At 35.2% G+C, this 17,693-nt stretch overlaps 1 protein-coding gene across 1 annotated transcript in view; it reads right to left on the reverse strand.

The window, feature by feature from the left end:
* Positions 1 to 7,482, reverse strand: part of Osi4 (Osiris 4) — a 10,414-nt gene extending 2,932 nt beyond the window's left edge. Inside the window, exons 1-2 of the mRNA XM_017615542.1 lie at positions 6,903 to 7,482; positions 3,200 to 3,254 (exon numbers count right to left, since the gene is read on the reverse strand). Coding sequence (XP_017471031.1) covers positions 3,200 to 3,254; positions 6,903 to 7,482 — 635 coding nt within the window. The remainder of the gene's footprint in view (positions 1 to 3,199; positions 3,255 to 6,902) is intronic.
* Between the last annotated feature and the right edge of the window lie 10,211 nt (positions 7,483 to 17,693).

Raw genomic sequence — 17,693 nt, forward strand, 5'->3', positions numbered from 1 at the left:
ATACATTTGTCTATATCTATCTCGATTCGTTTTGCCTGTTACAAACAACCGTTATGTGAACAAAGTTATAATACCCTTGTGCACAAGTGCGCTCGGGTATAAAAAAATCGTCATGGGCAGATCGACGCGAAGTTTACTTATCTCTTATTCAAAGAAAATAAACTTTAAATCGGTTCATATTTGGGCTCTCAAAATTCATTTGTCGACAGCAACCTTTTTTGCCCCACCGTGTGACGTAGTTAGGCTTTCTTTTAGGTGCTATATGTGCTGTTTTCTCAACTAAGTTTTAAAATTTATCAAACACATTTTTTTCAGAACAAAATTTATCTTTAATCTGAGCCCTCCAGGAAAATGTTTTCGTACACATTTTAGTAAAGCGTTGATGCTGCTTTAGAAATATCAGTGGTACAAAATATCGATTGCTTTCGCTTATTTAAAGAATTCTTGTGAGTTGATTTTCAAAACCGAAGAACAACCCCATCTAGGAACTATTGCAGCTTCATTGATACTTCATTGAAATTTTATTTTGACTGTGAATATGGCCCATTATTATTATATACTATTATGAGACTAATTTAGGCATCATTAAGCAAACAAAAAGATTGTGCTGCGAAGTTGTTACGACTTTTATCTACATATATATCATATATCTACACATCGAGACCTAACCGCCAAAATAATGTAAACGACATTTTTTTCAAAATTTTCTTTTTGATGCAGAAATATTCCTAGAGCATCTAGATACGTTTCTGTATCAAAAAGAAAATTTTGAAAAAAATGTCGCTTACGTTATTTTGGCGGTTAGGGCTCGATATATGCATGCGCACATTATATTTGTATTTATCTTTAACCAACGTTTGTGTGTACTTACATTATACGAGTGCATGATAAAAATAAACTTTGACATAACTAACTATCGCCTTAACACTGTCTGCTAATAATGCTCCTACACCTCCTACTCACAATCCGTTATCTTGTTGCACAGTGGGACGTCCCCATATATTCTTAGGCTGTCAGGAAATAGGCTGAAGACACAAACTTTGGTGCAGTGCCATGCGCACCACACATGTGGGAGGAATTTGATAAAATTCGGCTCTTGTGTGTGCCATAAAGGAAGAAATTCGAAAAATTTTTGTAATTTGTTAACTGTTATTTACATATATCAACTATAAAAATGTTACACATTAGTACTTTATTCTGACAACCTTAACACACTACCCTGCTAATTTCTGCAAGTAGTATCCATTTAATAGAATAATATATTTATTATTAATAAAGAGAGTCTAAATACAATATTTATAGGATTCTGATAACAAATATAGTTTAACGGCAACTTAAGTTCCTGTTCCAGTTTTTTTGGTTACAAAATGTTTGGGTAATGTCAAGAATATATCTGTAAATGAAATAAGCTATCCACACCGCGGCCGGTCTTAACCGGCGAATCATGCATTGGCGCCATTTGTAATTGATAATAAAAAATATGTTATTTTGAATTCTGTGCCATATTTTATTGAAACAAAACATACATTACAGTTATCAATAATAATATTCCGGATCTACAAGGAAAAACCACTAAGTCGAATTATCGTTGGTTTTTTCCAAGAAAACTCTTTGATATGATTCTGGGTTTTCTGCAATTTGATTTTCGGTGGACAGCGAAGCCAAACTATTTAATCTTCTTTGGGACGCTGTAGACTGAAAGTGCATTTTTATCAATTTTAGTGTAGAACAAGTAAGGAAGTCTAAGTTCGGGCGAAGCCTTCCTAAAACTACCGTTTACTACTGGTTTATCGAAGCGGTTACTGAGATATACACATTTAATCCTAGGTGGGCGCGGATACGCCCATTTTCGAAAAAATTTTTAATATTCTTATTTCCCCCAAGAGAACATTGTAAATATCAGTTTTGAGTGAATAATCTTTAGTAGTTACTAAATTATCTCAGTTTCGTATATCTGAAAACTACCGTTTTATGGTTACAGGTAGGCGTGATTATTGTGTTCGTTGTTTTGCTCAAGATATTTCAAAAAATACGAGCGATTCTACGTAGGAATTGATCCAGTGTAATTAATTGGAGTCAGAGTTTTGACCAAAAACGTTGGGTTGTCTATTTTTTTCCTGGCCTACCTATCGGGTTGGCAGGTTTGAACAGGTAAGTAATACTAGTAATTTTCACTCATCTGTTTAACACATTCTAGTTATAGGCTTTATGCTTTCGATTCGTATATACATATGTAATTTGTTCATTAAAAAATGAGTGCAAAAAAATAAAATAAAAATTGAATCTTTAATTAAAAATGTGCTGGCTAGGATTTTTTAGCCAAACCACTCGTAAAATATTTCCTAACGCGTTTAATTTCACACAAAGTAGATTTCATTCATTAAACAGATGGGTGAAGGTCGTGCACTTGTCGGATCTCCTACTAATAGTAAAAATGAATATGTATATATTTTGTTTTACCGAGATACTGGTAATCGATATAGCTATGAAATTTTTCAGAACATGGAAAAATACTTAACTAAATTTTTGAATTTTTTGGATTTTGACACTATTGACGTAAATGAGCGATGTGTATGTACGTCCTTACTTATAAGTGCGGAATACTGCCTAATTGGCTTATAAGTTGGCTCTTTTTTTCTATTTTTGGCCACTTTAATCCCATTGTGCGTTGTGGGCAATAATCATAACCAAAAAATAGAAGATGCAAAAAAAACTTAAGCATTGCTCCCAGCAGTCCTCACATCCATACACCTATCCAAACACACATACATATGTGTATGTGTGAAAGGTGTTTCGATAGCTAAGTCACGGTTTACTTGAATTAAATTTGTGAAAATTTGTTGCTAATTCAAAGTTATAAAAACTCAGATTTTTGCATGGCTAAAAATAATTTTATATATGATGGCAAACTCTAAAGCCTAGTGAGGAAATTTTAGCATAATTGAGTGGTTTCATCTGTGCATCATTGGGCACGAGATCCACGGTACTAATTTCAAAATGATCTGAATGGTCCCGATAAAACACGCAATTCCCAACAATTTAAAAAATCTTCCCCTGCGTCATATTGACTCAAAATCGAACGGCAAAGCAAAATGGAATAACTAAAAGATACCAGATCTTTTAGAAAGGCGAAAGTTAAATTTTCGACAAAAAAATATGGAAGTACATTTACAATTTACAATGCTTGAGACATGCTCACGATAATAATACCGGGTAACTTTCCATTAATTCATCCAACGCAAAAACGAATGACCCTTTAATACAAAAAAAAACTCTTAAGATTAATTCATTTGTAAGTACTTGCAAGTGTGCTCATTTCAGCATGTGCTTAGCATGTTTGAGAGTCATTATTCACTAGCATTCAGCAGCAGATTGAGTCATAAATTTTCACTTCTCTCCATATTTGCTATTTAAGTTGGAAACGCGCCTTGACAACTATTTTATGGGCAGCTCTAACATAAATGCTACCTTACACACGTGCTCAGCTAATTTATTGACTCTTTTATACACTTTATTGCTTTTATTTATTTTGCATATGCTAGCCACAGCTTTTCTAGAATGCACACTCCTTAGGGCCTTAGGACTCTTACAGGCTACCTGACAGGACACTGCAAGTTAAGGTACCATTTGAATGAAATTGGTGATTTTCCACGCCTCATGAAAGGCAACATAGGCTGCTCCTAGGGCGGCAAAATTTAGGGGCGGCAAAATTTGAGTTGAAAAAAAAAAAATATTTTTTTCAAGTTAGCTACACTGAAAGTAGAATTTGTGTTTATACATTTTAAGACTTAAATTTGAGATTTAATTAGGCAATCAGAAAGTAGGACAACACTCTTAGATAGTTTTGATATTATTTAAATGATAATATCTAAAAATACTAATTTAGTATTTTTGAGATTATAACTTATCAAGTGAAAAAACTTTGTTGATGAGGACTTTCTTTAAAAGTTGAAAACCTTTACTCAAGGCAAATACCACTTTATCATTTTTAAAATTTTTATTAAAAGTATAGTAAATAGCATAAATTTTAATATTATATTTACTGCTAATCATTCCAAAACTGGTACTTTTACCTCAAAATATTTTTCCTTTCGGAAAAAGGACGGCAAATTCTGAATTCCCTAGGGGTGACAAATATTCAAATCCGCCACTGCGTACATATTTGCCATGTACTAATTATTTATTTTATGCTAAAACATTTTCAATTCGGACCAGCGTGCAGTGAGAATTAGCGTTACGCTTTGCTCAAAATACAATACTACCCACTCAAATGCAAATGCTATCCGCGAAGAAGATTAAATAAAAATATGGAAATAGAATATGCTTTATACTATTTTAATTATGGAAATGTTTTAGTATGCGTTATGATAAATAATAAAATTGTTGTTTTTTTGTTTTGTTGTTTCGATGCAAGTAACCACGAGTAAATGTTCGACACTTTCTTCAAGTACTGAGTACTTTTTGTTCTCGAATCCTTCCGGCAAGTACTTAGGTGGCTGTCGTTGTTGTGGCTGTTTGGTTGTGACAATAAATATATGAATCATGCTATAGTGCTCTTGGCAACACGTTATATACCACCTTAACTTGTGTGCAGCAAATAAAATAACAAGGCGGTAATGCCGAGCAGTTGGAGATTCACACATCGATATCGCGTTAAAAAGTGAAGTTGGCTAAAGAAATGAAGAAACTGTCAATGCTGCGTTTTCGTGCTAGTAAAATTTTCTGGTTTTGCAATATTTACGACTACTTTTTCGATAATTTTTGGCCGAAAGTACTCGATAAAACTTATGGCTACTCTTTTTAGTTTCATTTTTTTAATACCCTTTGACCCGACTTATTGAAAATTTAAATTTTTTGACCCTTTTCCAAAATTATGTGCGACTTTTGGCCCTTTTGAGAGATTTTTTTTTTGAAAATGTTAATAGAACATTGCTATTAAAAAATTTTTCCTCCTGTAAGTACTTAAAAATGTATCACTTAAAGAAAATACAACAAAAATAAAATCGTTTTTTCGTCAATGACGCCTTTTTTGCGACTTTATGAAAATTCTCAACGGCAACACTGTTGGAATTGCTTCTTTTTTCTCACCATGACATAGCATTGCTGCGGGGACAGAAAATGCAACGTTCTTAATAACCTTATCAAACTTTTTCAATAAATATATACAAATACGTATAACTGCATGAATTTATGTAATCATTTCCACGAAATACAATGAGTTCGACACGATTAAGTACCGAGTACTTCCCTCCGATATATTTGTAGCATCGATACTTTTCTTCGATATTTTTACAGAGTACAGGAATCCAATATATGGCTGTATCGGAACAATACTAAGAATTGCTAACAGCGCTATTATTAAATACCAGTAGGCACCATTGACCAACTACCTACTTGTCTTCATTTTGCGATATTGTTTTTTTTTTTGGCTTTCATAATAGGGGTATTCAGGTGTTAATGCAAATTGCAATTGCAACGGTGCGAAATGTGAAAATGCAGAATTTTATCATCAGCCGTTGCTTATGGTTGGTAAAGAGTGAAATGCTGTTGATAAAATTTAGCAATTTCGCATTTCGCACCGATGCAGTGCATTTCCTATTAACGCCTGAATACCCCAATTGTAATAGTATTTTGGCGAAGATGAAGATAAAGATAAAAATATAAAGATAAAGAGATAGTTGTAGATGTAGATAAAGACGAAAATGTAAGTGAAGATGAAGGTCTAGATGAAGATCGAGATAAAGATTAAGATAAATATGAAGTTGAATTTTTCGGTTATGACGTTCTTCAATCAGAAGAGAGATCTAATGAAATACTTAGCATACCGGCCGTCAACTTTTATTAGTAAACGGTCGAGAAAATGGCCCTTCTTCTAGTTAAGTTAAAATAAATCTTATGTTGCACATAGATACGTATGTAAGTCTTCTAGGGAATAAGAGGGAAGGGTTAAAAAATACGGTTTTATGGAAATGGAATTTTTAACAAAAAAAAGCCTTAGCCCTATGTAAAATAAAAAAAGGTTCAAATCGGGTAGATGGGGAAGAAAACACTCTAACGCTTGCTGCTTCTAGATAGCGGCTATTCCACAAACCCCTGAGTACCGCAAATGAAATTTAACTTTCTCAGGGTCTGGCCTGGCTTATTTCAAAAATTGCCAGTTTACAAATTTTCCACCCTAATAATACCTTTGATGAACATTAAATGGTATTATAACTTTGGTCCGATGTTTGTAAGTACCAGGAGAAGAATAGATATATCTATGAAAATTTATACTTAAATGACCGCAAAGTCCAGCTAAGTCGCTTTAGCCATGCCCGTCTGTCTGTCTAGTTGAACGCAACCTAGTCCTTCAGTCAGATAGCTGACTGAGATTTGGGAGGTGGGTGTATTTTCATTGTGTATTAAATTGTTGTCGGGACCGGAAAAATCGGACCACTATAACATATAGCTCCCATAAAACTGATTGTTCGGATATAAGACAAGTTTCTGCGATATAACTCCTTTATGTAGGCAACTAAAAGGACACTTAATTCTTTTCGCAGAACTCAGGTCTTCCAGTGGTGCCACACAAAAATATAGGCCAACTGTTTTGGGTTTTAAAAGATTTTTTCATGGAAGAAACACGCGAACACTCCCTTCCAGGGGGCGCTTCTTCAACTGTTCGGTATTTGTATCTGCTGTATTTGAATTCAATTCGATTTCCGTATTTTGTGGTATTAAGATTGAATGCAATCCTTAAAATTATTTTCCCCTCATTTTAAGCTTTTAATAAAATTGTTGCCAATTTAAAAAAAAAAATTCTTCGAATGATTTTTGACATTGTCTTATCTTTTCTTGAACTTATCACACTTAAATATATGACAATATTTAGTAACCCCAGCCCACGTGCTATGTGACGCTACCTTGATTGCCGCTCGCCTTCTTCAGCAACGCAATTTCGATGTAATTTCCATCATCCTCTGCCCGTTGTACGCTGAACACCATCGGCCCCACCGGAATACGGATTGCATTTCCACTGATGAAGTCAACGAAACTGGAAATGCCGCGGCCGGTCTCGGCCGCATTCAACTTGTCTCTGTCCTTCTCCATCAGCGGTGGCAGCTTTGCCAAATCCATGAATCCCAAGCTAATGGTTTCGCCACGCTTGTACGCCTGCAGCATATCGTTTGCTAGCGTATGAAGGCAGCTGGCATTATTAGCACATTTCCATGACATTTTTTCCGAAAAGTCTCTTCGGACAAACTCAGCGGGTTTCTGGTGGCGATGTTGCTGTTGATGTTTTTTAATCTTGGCCTCGTTAGTGGCGACAGAATCGGTATCTTCAATCTCCACATTGCTCTCATCTATGGCATTGCTATTGCTGCTCGTTACCGATGACGCACGTGAATGTATAGCTGGACGTACGGCGGATATTTGTAACGAAAATAGAAGCCACAAGTAGAATATAAGGGACGCTATCGCGCCATTATTCCTGTGCGCCATTGCGCCAACGTTGTACTTTGCGACTATCACTTTTTGACTTAAGGATTACCGATTGCACGCGCGGGTAAATGTGTTTCTTTTCGTTTGCAAGAGGGTTGTAAATACATATGTATATCTACTATGTATTTCGTTGCCGCTAATGCAACGCGAATGTCCTTGACATTGGACTGCGCGGCTGCACGTTTGCCACGTTGGCTCTCAAACACTCTCGTTTTACGGTTTGTACACAACTCTTTTTTGAGGCAATTATTCGTAGATATATATATTTTTTTTTGCAATATTTATCGGTTTGATGAATTTGTGGCGATAGAACGCGAGCGCGCACGTCTTTTGTGGCACAATGCGAAGTAGACTAAACACTCGGCTGTGCATGCAACTCAGTTTTATTGTCTTTGTCGGCTATCAAGGCCACATACTCATGCATATACATATGTATAACGTGCATGCATATACGTGCATTTGTATATTAATTAGACAATAATTTTGTTACCATTTTTATTTTATTACAATCTTCGCATTTTTCATATATTATTTCTGCACTTTTAATATTCATTTACACCGCCTTGGCATTCTTGCTAGTGGCGTTGCTGTTGAAGTTGCAGTTGCATTTGTTGCAAGCATATCAGTTAACACGTCTACAATTTGCAAGTATTAACTATAAATGTAGCATGCAACAATACGTATGTATGTACGTACGTACGTACACATAGTATATTAAGTAAATCACATTTGCCATCACGCGCATTCATCACATTAGCGCCGACGCCAACCACCACAGCGCCTCCCTACCCTACTCGTATTATGCCTGCATTGCCACGATCAACATCACTTTCAGCCAGCCACCCAATACGTCAACGCTACGAGTGCACCACCGCATCGCGACCGTTTGCATTGCCCATTTAACAGCGTCTTGCAGATTATTAGCTGCCAACTTTACTTTGGCAATTCATTGCTTGCTAGATGCTACATATTATGATGGCTTGAGTGGTGCATGCAAGCAAAATGTTGTGCAGCTTCAGTGCATTCAATTCGCGCTGCCCATTTTCACCGTGTTGTATTTCGGTAGCTGTAAGGAGTAAAGTGGAGAGTGATGCTGTGGCTGCAACCAGTCAAATTGCAAATAATTGCTTGAAAAGTGGTTGCAACAGCTTCAAATTCTATCCGATGTAGAACTGTGGTAATCGAGTTATGTGAAAGAGTTTGTACGACTAGCGGCGGTTGTGGCGGAATATGTGTCATTCGAACTTGTTTCGAGGAAAGTTGCTAGGCTGTGACACAGCAACGGAATTGCTTGGCTTTGTTTTGGCACTTAGACCCAAATGTCATTTCAAAGCCGAATAGTAAGTATTTTAAAAATGCTTTTCTGCTTGCAAAATCGTGGATATGACAAAATTTAAGTGTGCTCTACCCAACCCACACACCATCCATACGCACCAACTACTGCGGGATGAGCCTTATAAGCTAGGTTACAAGGTCTTTTGGAGCGTATTGTGCGACAACATCAAGCCCACCGTCAACCAACCGATTGGGCATTATCAGTGTGGCTTTAGACCTGGCAGGTCCAACATTGACCACCATATAGTATATATCCAGCTTCCTCAGAATTGAGTTGGGATTTCAGACAAGGTGACTCCCTTTTGTGTGATTTCTTTAATATTATGTGATGACAAAGCGAATGTGTCTGGTGGTGAACGAAGACAAAATGAAGTACCTATCTCAGCCAGAGCATACGCGTCTTGGCACCCACTGTTGGCAGTTACAATTTAAAAAAAATACGGCTTCATTTATTTAGGAACCGGCATTAACACCAACACAAATGTCAATCTTGAAATCCAACGGAGAATGACTCTTGCCAACAACTGCTACTTTGGACTGAGTAGGCAATTGAGAAGTAAAGTCCTCTATCGTCGTATAAAGATCACACTCTATAAGTCACTCATCATGCCCGTGCTGGTGTATGGCGCAGAAGCATGGCCAATGAAAATTTCTGAGAAGGTGGATATTGGAGTTTTCGAGAGAATTACTTTACGGAAGGCTTACGACCCTTTGTGCACAGCCGATTGAACGATGAGATGTAGGAGACATAGTGCGGCGAATTAAAGTACAGCGGCTCCGCTGACTTTGTCAGGTCGAGAAGGACTTGGTTTCATCTGGCATTTCCAATTGTAGTAACTGACATAAACGAAACGAATGGTGTGCTTCCAATCAATAAGAAAAGTCTGTGATGATTTTCCCCTTAAAACAGTTCACTAGACCAAAGGATGTTCTTAGGCTTTACGAAAACAAGAAACTATAAATACTATATTATATATTATAAGAAAAATCGTACGATCACTGTATCCTACATTTCCCCGGCAATGAAGCAGACAATACATTTTGTTATTGAAATTGTTCACTTCGAATCTCAATTGAATTTAACTTTTTAAAATTTAAACAGGTGGCAGCCCTCTCCAAATACCTCAAAAATATTGCTAACACTCTTTGGTTTGACACCCATATTTTATTATTTCATATTTTCACATACTTTGTGTGTAAGCGAACTGAATTCGAAATTTCAAACAGGTGGCAGCCAAACCTTCTTCAATTTCTTTCGGCTGACACCCAAATTGTAATACATACTTCAATTATCTAACTGCCTTACTCATCTTAGGAATTTGAATTTCTAAACAATATATTCAAGAAATAAAGCCTTTTCAACCCCATTTCGATTGACCTTATCTGTTAGTAATTTATCCAGTTTATTAAATAATTTGCAAATCACTTTTTAAACAAGTGGCAATCCTCTTCAAGAATTCTAATTGTTCAAACTTACGATTTTTTAACAATTTTTTTTGCGTGGCCCTTGTGTTTTCATATTTCAAATAACTTGTGTATATATTGATAACATTCGACTTCCCAAACAATGGGCAACCCTTTTCAAGCTAGTTTCACACTAAAATCTTAAATATTCTTCGGGTGACATTGCGGTACCTATTTTAATGAACTGATGAATTAAGTTGAATTAAATTTTTTTTAAATATGGCAACCCCATAAACAAAGCTCAGAAATAATGCCGTATCGAAATTATGGTTGTATTTCCAATCGCCAAGCGAAATAAAGCCATTATGGCCTTATTGCGTATGGTGTTGTTGCACCCCACCGATATGAACATTAACTTGCACTTATTTGCAATCACCTACTGCAATGCGTTTTGGCACTCATACACACACATATGAATGTTTGATGAATTTATGTTCCTAAAATTGCTGAAATATGTTTATTTACATACATACACATATGTAAATATATATGCACAATGTAAGACATTCTGTATGCATTTCACTTTCATAGGACTTTGTGAACTAAATTTTTAGTTAAACCTCAACTCATTCCACCGCGTCATGTCGGCTGACAACAGAAACCGCAGAAATGTTTCATATTAGATATTCAATCCGTTGGCGTCAAATACTGGTATCCATTGGATCCAATTATATATATATGTATGTATACTTATACACATATCTACGTATACATATAACTACGTCATTGACATTGCCAGATTTGAGATGGTAAAATTGACACATTTTTTATTTGGTGAAAACTTAACATCTGAGTTATTTCGCACTGATAAATCGTTTGTTTTTTGGTTTTAGGAGGTTTGTAATCTGTTATAAATTTTTCTTCATGTTGAGTGCCATTGGACTATGTACTTCAGAGCGACGCACGGACGCTTCATTAAAAATCTTACTTCAAAAAGCTATCTAAAACATGACACGAAGTTGGCATCAACTTATACTTGCCTCTATTGAATAGAGTCTATTCTTTGTTCTCTTCTTGAACCTTTTTTAAGTAACATTATTTTGCGTTAACTTTTTTGAATTCGTTGTGCATTTGTACGACAATTAATGTTTTTTATATTTATTGTAATCTTCTGGCAGCACTTGCATTTGCAAACGAAATTTAATACTTCTTCATACATATGTATGTACTATAAGCGTAAGCATCTTCACACTTGGAGTAATTTCAGCCAACATCAAAGGAATGAATTTGCGATGCTGCATACACCCGTGGGTGCTGTACAGGTACCCTGCGGGAAATGTATCTAACTATAAGTTCACTTGAAGTTGATAAGGAAGGCACTAAAAGTCACTATTAGCTGTATGTTTTCTTTGTGGGAAGCTACCTATATTTCTATGGCGATGGTCGCGAAATAGTCAAGGGGATGTTACCTCTGGATTAGATGTCAACTGACTTGCAACTAACTACTTTTGAACATAAAATATCAATAGAAAAAAAACATTAATTTTTTTTTAATTTTTAGTTTAAGTTAGTATATTCAAGGTAAAATTTGTATGAGGATATTTAAATAGAAACTTATTTAAAGAAAACAATCTCCCGATTACGTCTGCGTTACTCCTGCATTACTTTTAAATTAGTTTCAAGTTAGGTTTTTGTAGTTGACTACAAGTTATATATTTTATAGAAATCCCGCAAAGATCTAACCACAAGTGGGTGATTTTTTTTTTAAATTGTTAATTTTTTCCTGCAGGGTAAACATATACGGCTTTTATTTTGTGTAAATTTGTGGATGCACATACATATATACAACTCAGAGAATGTTTTGTTATTTATTATTTGGAAAATTTCATACCACAAGCAAGTCAGAAAACTTGTCCGGAAAACCACACTAAATACTCTTTGAAATTCTCTAATTGCTCTTTCTAGTCATACATGCAGAAATGGATTTACTCGTATGTACGTACGTAGTAGTAATATATATTTGATATATATATGTATATTTGGTTTATTTAGAGTATATTTACCCCGATATTAACATTTCAATGCACTTTAATACTTAATAAAGAGCTTTAGTCACAATGTTTGCAAATCAAATGACTAGTAGAGATGCTAGGTGTTGTCCTATAAGCAATGCCGAGCAAATTACGTACTTACATTCCAACTAACTCGCAGGAAGGCGTTAGAGGTTCTCCTTCTATCCCAACGCAATGCTTATATCTATTTTTTTTTTAGGCGTTTCATGCATTTTCCCACAGAGTTTTACAATGCGGACCGAAGCACCGCAGACATACATAAATTTTAGGTAAACGAGCGGAAACATTAACTACCGCTATTTTGTGGTCCCCAACTGCGGATGAAAGTACTTGAACCATTTACTAAAACGCGGAAAGCCTGGCTGTTGATGCCCTCGCCTTTTGATTCTCAGAATTATTATTAAAAAACCAAACAGTTTTTCTAAGCCCGGAATTTGTGTGCCAAGAAACCGTCTTCCCGAACAGTGTGTTTTGTGTTAGTTCAGGATCGAAGGCTGGGATATTATAATTAAAAATAAGAACTTATATTTTACAGGGTAATAATGGGATTGAAAAAGAATTTAATGATCGAATAAGGACGGAATGCACATTTTATTTTTCTCCATTGGCGCTGTAACCACCTAAGCGATTTTGCCCGAGTCCAACAAAACGCGCCAGTCGTTTCTCTTGTGTGCCACCTGACGTCAATTGGAAATGCCAAGTGAAGCAAAGTCTTTCTTCACTTTGTCTTTCCATCGCAGGGGGATGCGCAGTTACCAGCATCCTGACTGCGTTTAACACCTTTAGGCCTCAAGTGGGGAAACTATCTTCTCCGAACAATGCCATTGTTTTACCGATGATCTCGTTGTCATTGAGAAGCGTCATCAATTTATTTGAAAAACTGTACCCGAACGGTTCGGTCCCGCGGTTCTTATAATATTCTTCTACACTAGGTTAAAGAAACTTGGCTTGTCTGAAACCTCATTTTATATCGAACGGCTCGGAGACGTCCTTCCCAAATCTGACGGAGCTATTTCTCAACGTCATCTATGAAGCCGTATTAGTTTCTCGGGGATACCAAATTCAGGCATCGCTGTATAAAGACAAGGTCTTTTTTTTACTGTCGAAAGTGGCTTGGACATCTACAAATAATGTTGTATGACGATCTTGTTTTCGTGGTTATTTTCAAAGATTTTATGGTGAATATTTGGTGTACAGTGGACTTTCCAGGTTTAAAGCCATACTGATAAGGCTAAATCAATTTGTTGACGGCGGGCTTTAGCCTTTCTTATAGTGTGCTTAATAAGACAATATAGTCGATGCTTAGAAGGCTGCCCCCACTGCAGTCGGTGTCTATGGCAGACCCGCCTTACTTGACGATTAGGTAGTGCATACTTAAATTTCAGTTAACTTAGAAACTCCTCGTCGCTATACTTGAACAGTTGATTTTTAAAGACCAATTTGGATTTGTACATACCTCGTCGTAGTCGGGCAGTAGGACATCGATGCCGTGGTCAGCGCCTGGGGCCCCGTGTTCATTTTTCCCTCGCTCTCAGTGTTGTAACGTTTCTACAGGGTGGTAAACTGTTGCCTCCATAATTTGAGTATGTTCCGAATATCGTGGTTGTTCTTTAAGGAGTTCAAAATTTCAAGTTTACTCTCTCATTTTCGATAACGTTTTACTTGAAAAATCGCCTTTCCAATTTACGTACATATATACTAATATATTTATTTATAATTTTTTATTTGCGCTTTTTTCCCAGGTTCTCGCTTGCGCATGTAAACTGTTGCGATGCTTAGTAATAATTTAGCAACACGTGCGTGTAGAGAGTGAAACTTTTCGAAATGTTTGTTTTTCAATATATATTTATGGTAAACTGATTTTGTTACGGTTCATGAGAGAGTTATCGTGTGTACATGGAATTACATTTAAAATGCATTTAAACGCATGTATATTAGTAATTTATATATGTGAGAAAACAACATAAATACTTAAAGTTAAACGCCTTTATATGCTTTGGTAATTTTATTTTTTTTTTTTGTTTTCACCAACATACTGTTGGTTTGAAATAGTAATTTTTCAGAATAATCAGACCTATTACTTAATCTAATGCGAATAATCTACGAATATGAATGCTCCTAACTAATATGAAGAATTTGGGAAATGGTTGAAAAGTGTCATCAAAGACGTGATTGATGCAATTTAAGGCGGAAGTCTGGCATTATAACAAACTTGGATAGACTACGTACCAACAATTGCTGCTTCATAAATTTTTCTATGTGCTTGATCGAGCTTTTTCTCCGATATGTGGTGGTGTGCCCCTTAATGTTGTCACACAAACTGAGTGACCAACAATTTTAAGCCAGCTTCGAAAGAAGGAGGGTTATTTTTCATGTGTGAAATACGCTCGGCGCGGCGGTTTGCTATTGCCAGTCGAGGGACTACCGCTGTTATATAAATACATATGCACATACTTATGTAGTAAAAAAAAAAATGATTTCTATTTATAATATTTTCAGAACGTTTCACTGTGTAATAAAAACGTGTCATTATAATTACATATGTACATACACCAACCCGTTACATTGTTGCCATAGCAGTAACGCTCTAAATGTGTCGCATTTCTATCGAATTGGCATCATCGCAGCAAACGTTCTATGCGATTATATCTACATACAACAATTCTGCTTTATTGCAATCAAACAACTTGTAACATTTAAAACAATCATCATTTCACTAATTACAGAACACTAGTTGGTTATCATTTGCAGTGATTCTATTAGCACAGAAGCAACCAGACATAACAAATATTTATTTATTTTTGTTTTGCAAAATCTTATATTCTTAACGCCATTTTCACTGACACAGATTTTTTTCTCATTGCAATTTGCACATATTTTCACGCTTTTCGATTTTTCCTTTCCGTTTCGGTGGTATGCGTTAATCACACCACCAACATACATATATGTATGTATATGTATGCATGTACCTATAATCGACATACATATAAAGACCGCTTAAATAGATGTATTTATTTTTCTCTCTAGTAGACTACACGTTTCAATATACATAATTGTTTTCCAATTAATGCGATTAGCATTTTCCTAATATCTTCTTTTATTTTTATTTTCTCCTATTATTATTTTATCTTTCACTTGCATTGATTTACAGGGTGGAGTAAAGAGTTTTACTAGTGCTCCTGTGAGTGGCAGTGGCAGTCTGTTCAGATGAGAAGGTTATAGTTTAAAAGGATCAGTGTTGCCAGGTTATTACAGTAGTTTACCCCCAAGGGCATGCCATTTTCGCCTAGATTTCTTTTTCGTACCCCTAAATTTATCGAGTACATATTTCGTTTTTAATTAGCTCTTTTTGTTATTTGTATTTTGGCACCAAAACATAATGATATATTTTCATTAGAAGATATGTGGGGTATTCACAACGGTGTCGTAAGTGTCGTATTGTTGGATGTCGTAAACTTTAAAGTTGAAATAAATGTTTAGAGGGCTTGCAACCACAACTAACTTTTTTGTAGCACTGTAAAAATTCATAATATGACTTTTGTGATACCTTGCAAAGTCTCTTAATATATTTTTAGTCGTTTAAAGTTAACGACAAACAACAATACGACACAGCACAGTGGTCTGAATAGAGAATCTAGCGGGACAAAACTATTTGAATAGATACGCCGTGATGTTTTTGTACACCATTTCGTTTCCACTGGATTATGGGACCACGGATCACAAATATTCAATCAGGTTTAAAAAATGCAATATGGCACACAAATTCTTCAAAGTTGATTGAATTCGCTCGAAACTTTTTTCTCGGGGTTTTTGGGGTCGCTAATGCATAGTGTAGCACAACACTGAAAAATTGATGGGAATGATACCAATTGCATTCATTAAAAGAGGCCAAAATATGTAAAAGTACGTTCCCATTTTCTCTTTACATTGCTTTGAGTTCGAGAATTTATGGTTCAAAAATAAACAAGTACAATGATGATGGAAAATGTGTTTTTATTTTTTTTTTCACGAAATAACACCTGAAAACACAAAATTACAAATTGAGATAAAAAAAATGTTATGGTAACCAACTTTTTCAAAATAATTTGGTACTTTTCCATTATTTGACATTCTGTTGGTCCGATTCCCATCACTTCCAACTTTTTGAAATTTGTTGCACTGTGTTATGAATGCATTTTTAAAATTCAAAATGAGCATCCATTATGGCGGGCAAATTAAAAAAAAAAACATTTTTCAATTCGCTCGAAACTTGTAACTCGGAGATTATGAGCTTGAATAGCTTATAGCTAAAAGCTTAAAATAGTGAAAGAGATCACAAAACATAATATGAATCACAGTTATCTATTATATTGAGTAGTATGTAAGTCATGTAATTTTGGCACAATTCGCATGACTTTGCTTTTACATTTTGTCCCGTTAGTTTAGTGAATCTGGCCTGTGTGCACCGTTGTGTCATCCAAATGGTTTTATGTATATACAACTGTTCACATAGATAACAGATTACACTCAAAAATCCTTTTTGTATTTCCTCTAGAGGCATTTTCTTCCCTCTAAATATTTCCATAAATATTTGGCACCCTAAATATACCCCCTGAAAAATCACTGATCTAGCAACACTGAAATGGATGCAAATGTTCATTACAAATTTATAAATGTAGGACGAATGTGCACGTAAAATCATTTTTCGACAATTTCTACCGTACGATGTACATACATTAGACTGCATCACCAAAAAAAGTTGCGGTTTTTCAGCCGCGATTATAAAATTTATTATATTTTAAGACTTCCACCACAACATTTCGGGAAAATATTAAAATTTACGTGGAAAATACCTCCAAAAATGAAGTTTTTTTTTAATGAATAAAAGTTGTTTCTTAAAAAACTTTTTGAAACAAAGTCCTCTCAGATGACAAAAAAGATTAAGCTTAAAAAATTTACATACGAATATTTAAAACTCTTTTTCAACGGAATCGTAATAATGAGATTTTTGATGCTGTTTTTTTACTTTTTGCAAAGATTCATTTGTGAAAAACTTGAATAACTGTGCCAAAACTATTCTGATTTAGGCTTAGAAAGGTAATTTTATTTCTGTGGAAAACACAAGTAGCACTTAAATATATATATGTACCTATAGTCTGGATATATCAGATAAAACCGTTTTTAAACATGTTTACCTTACCTATACTAAGAAAACCGTTGGTGGCCAAAGCCTATGAAATTTTTGTGTAAAACCGTTTCTTTTCTCTACACTATACATTTAATCGACGTGTATGGTACTTATATTGTTGTTGATTCTTAACAGTTCTTAAAGTTAACATGAAAACTGACAGAAGGCAAAAAATAATTTTTCCCTTAAGTCGCTGGTCTAATCGCCAGTTAATCTTACTTGTACACCCTGTA

This window comes from Rhagoletis zephyria, unplaced genomic scaffold, assembly GCF_001687245.7.
Source record: "Rhagoletis zephyria isolate East Lansing unplaced genomic scaffold, Rhagoletis_zephyria_1.1 Rzeph_scaffold_01029, whole genome shotgun sequence".
In the NCBI taxonomy this organism is placed as follows: domain Eukaryota; kingdom Metazoa; phylum Arthropoda; class Insecta; order Diptera; family Tephritidae; genus Rhagoletis; species Rhagoletis zephyria.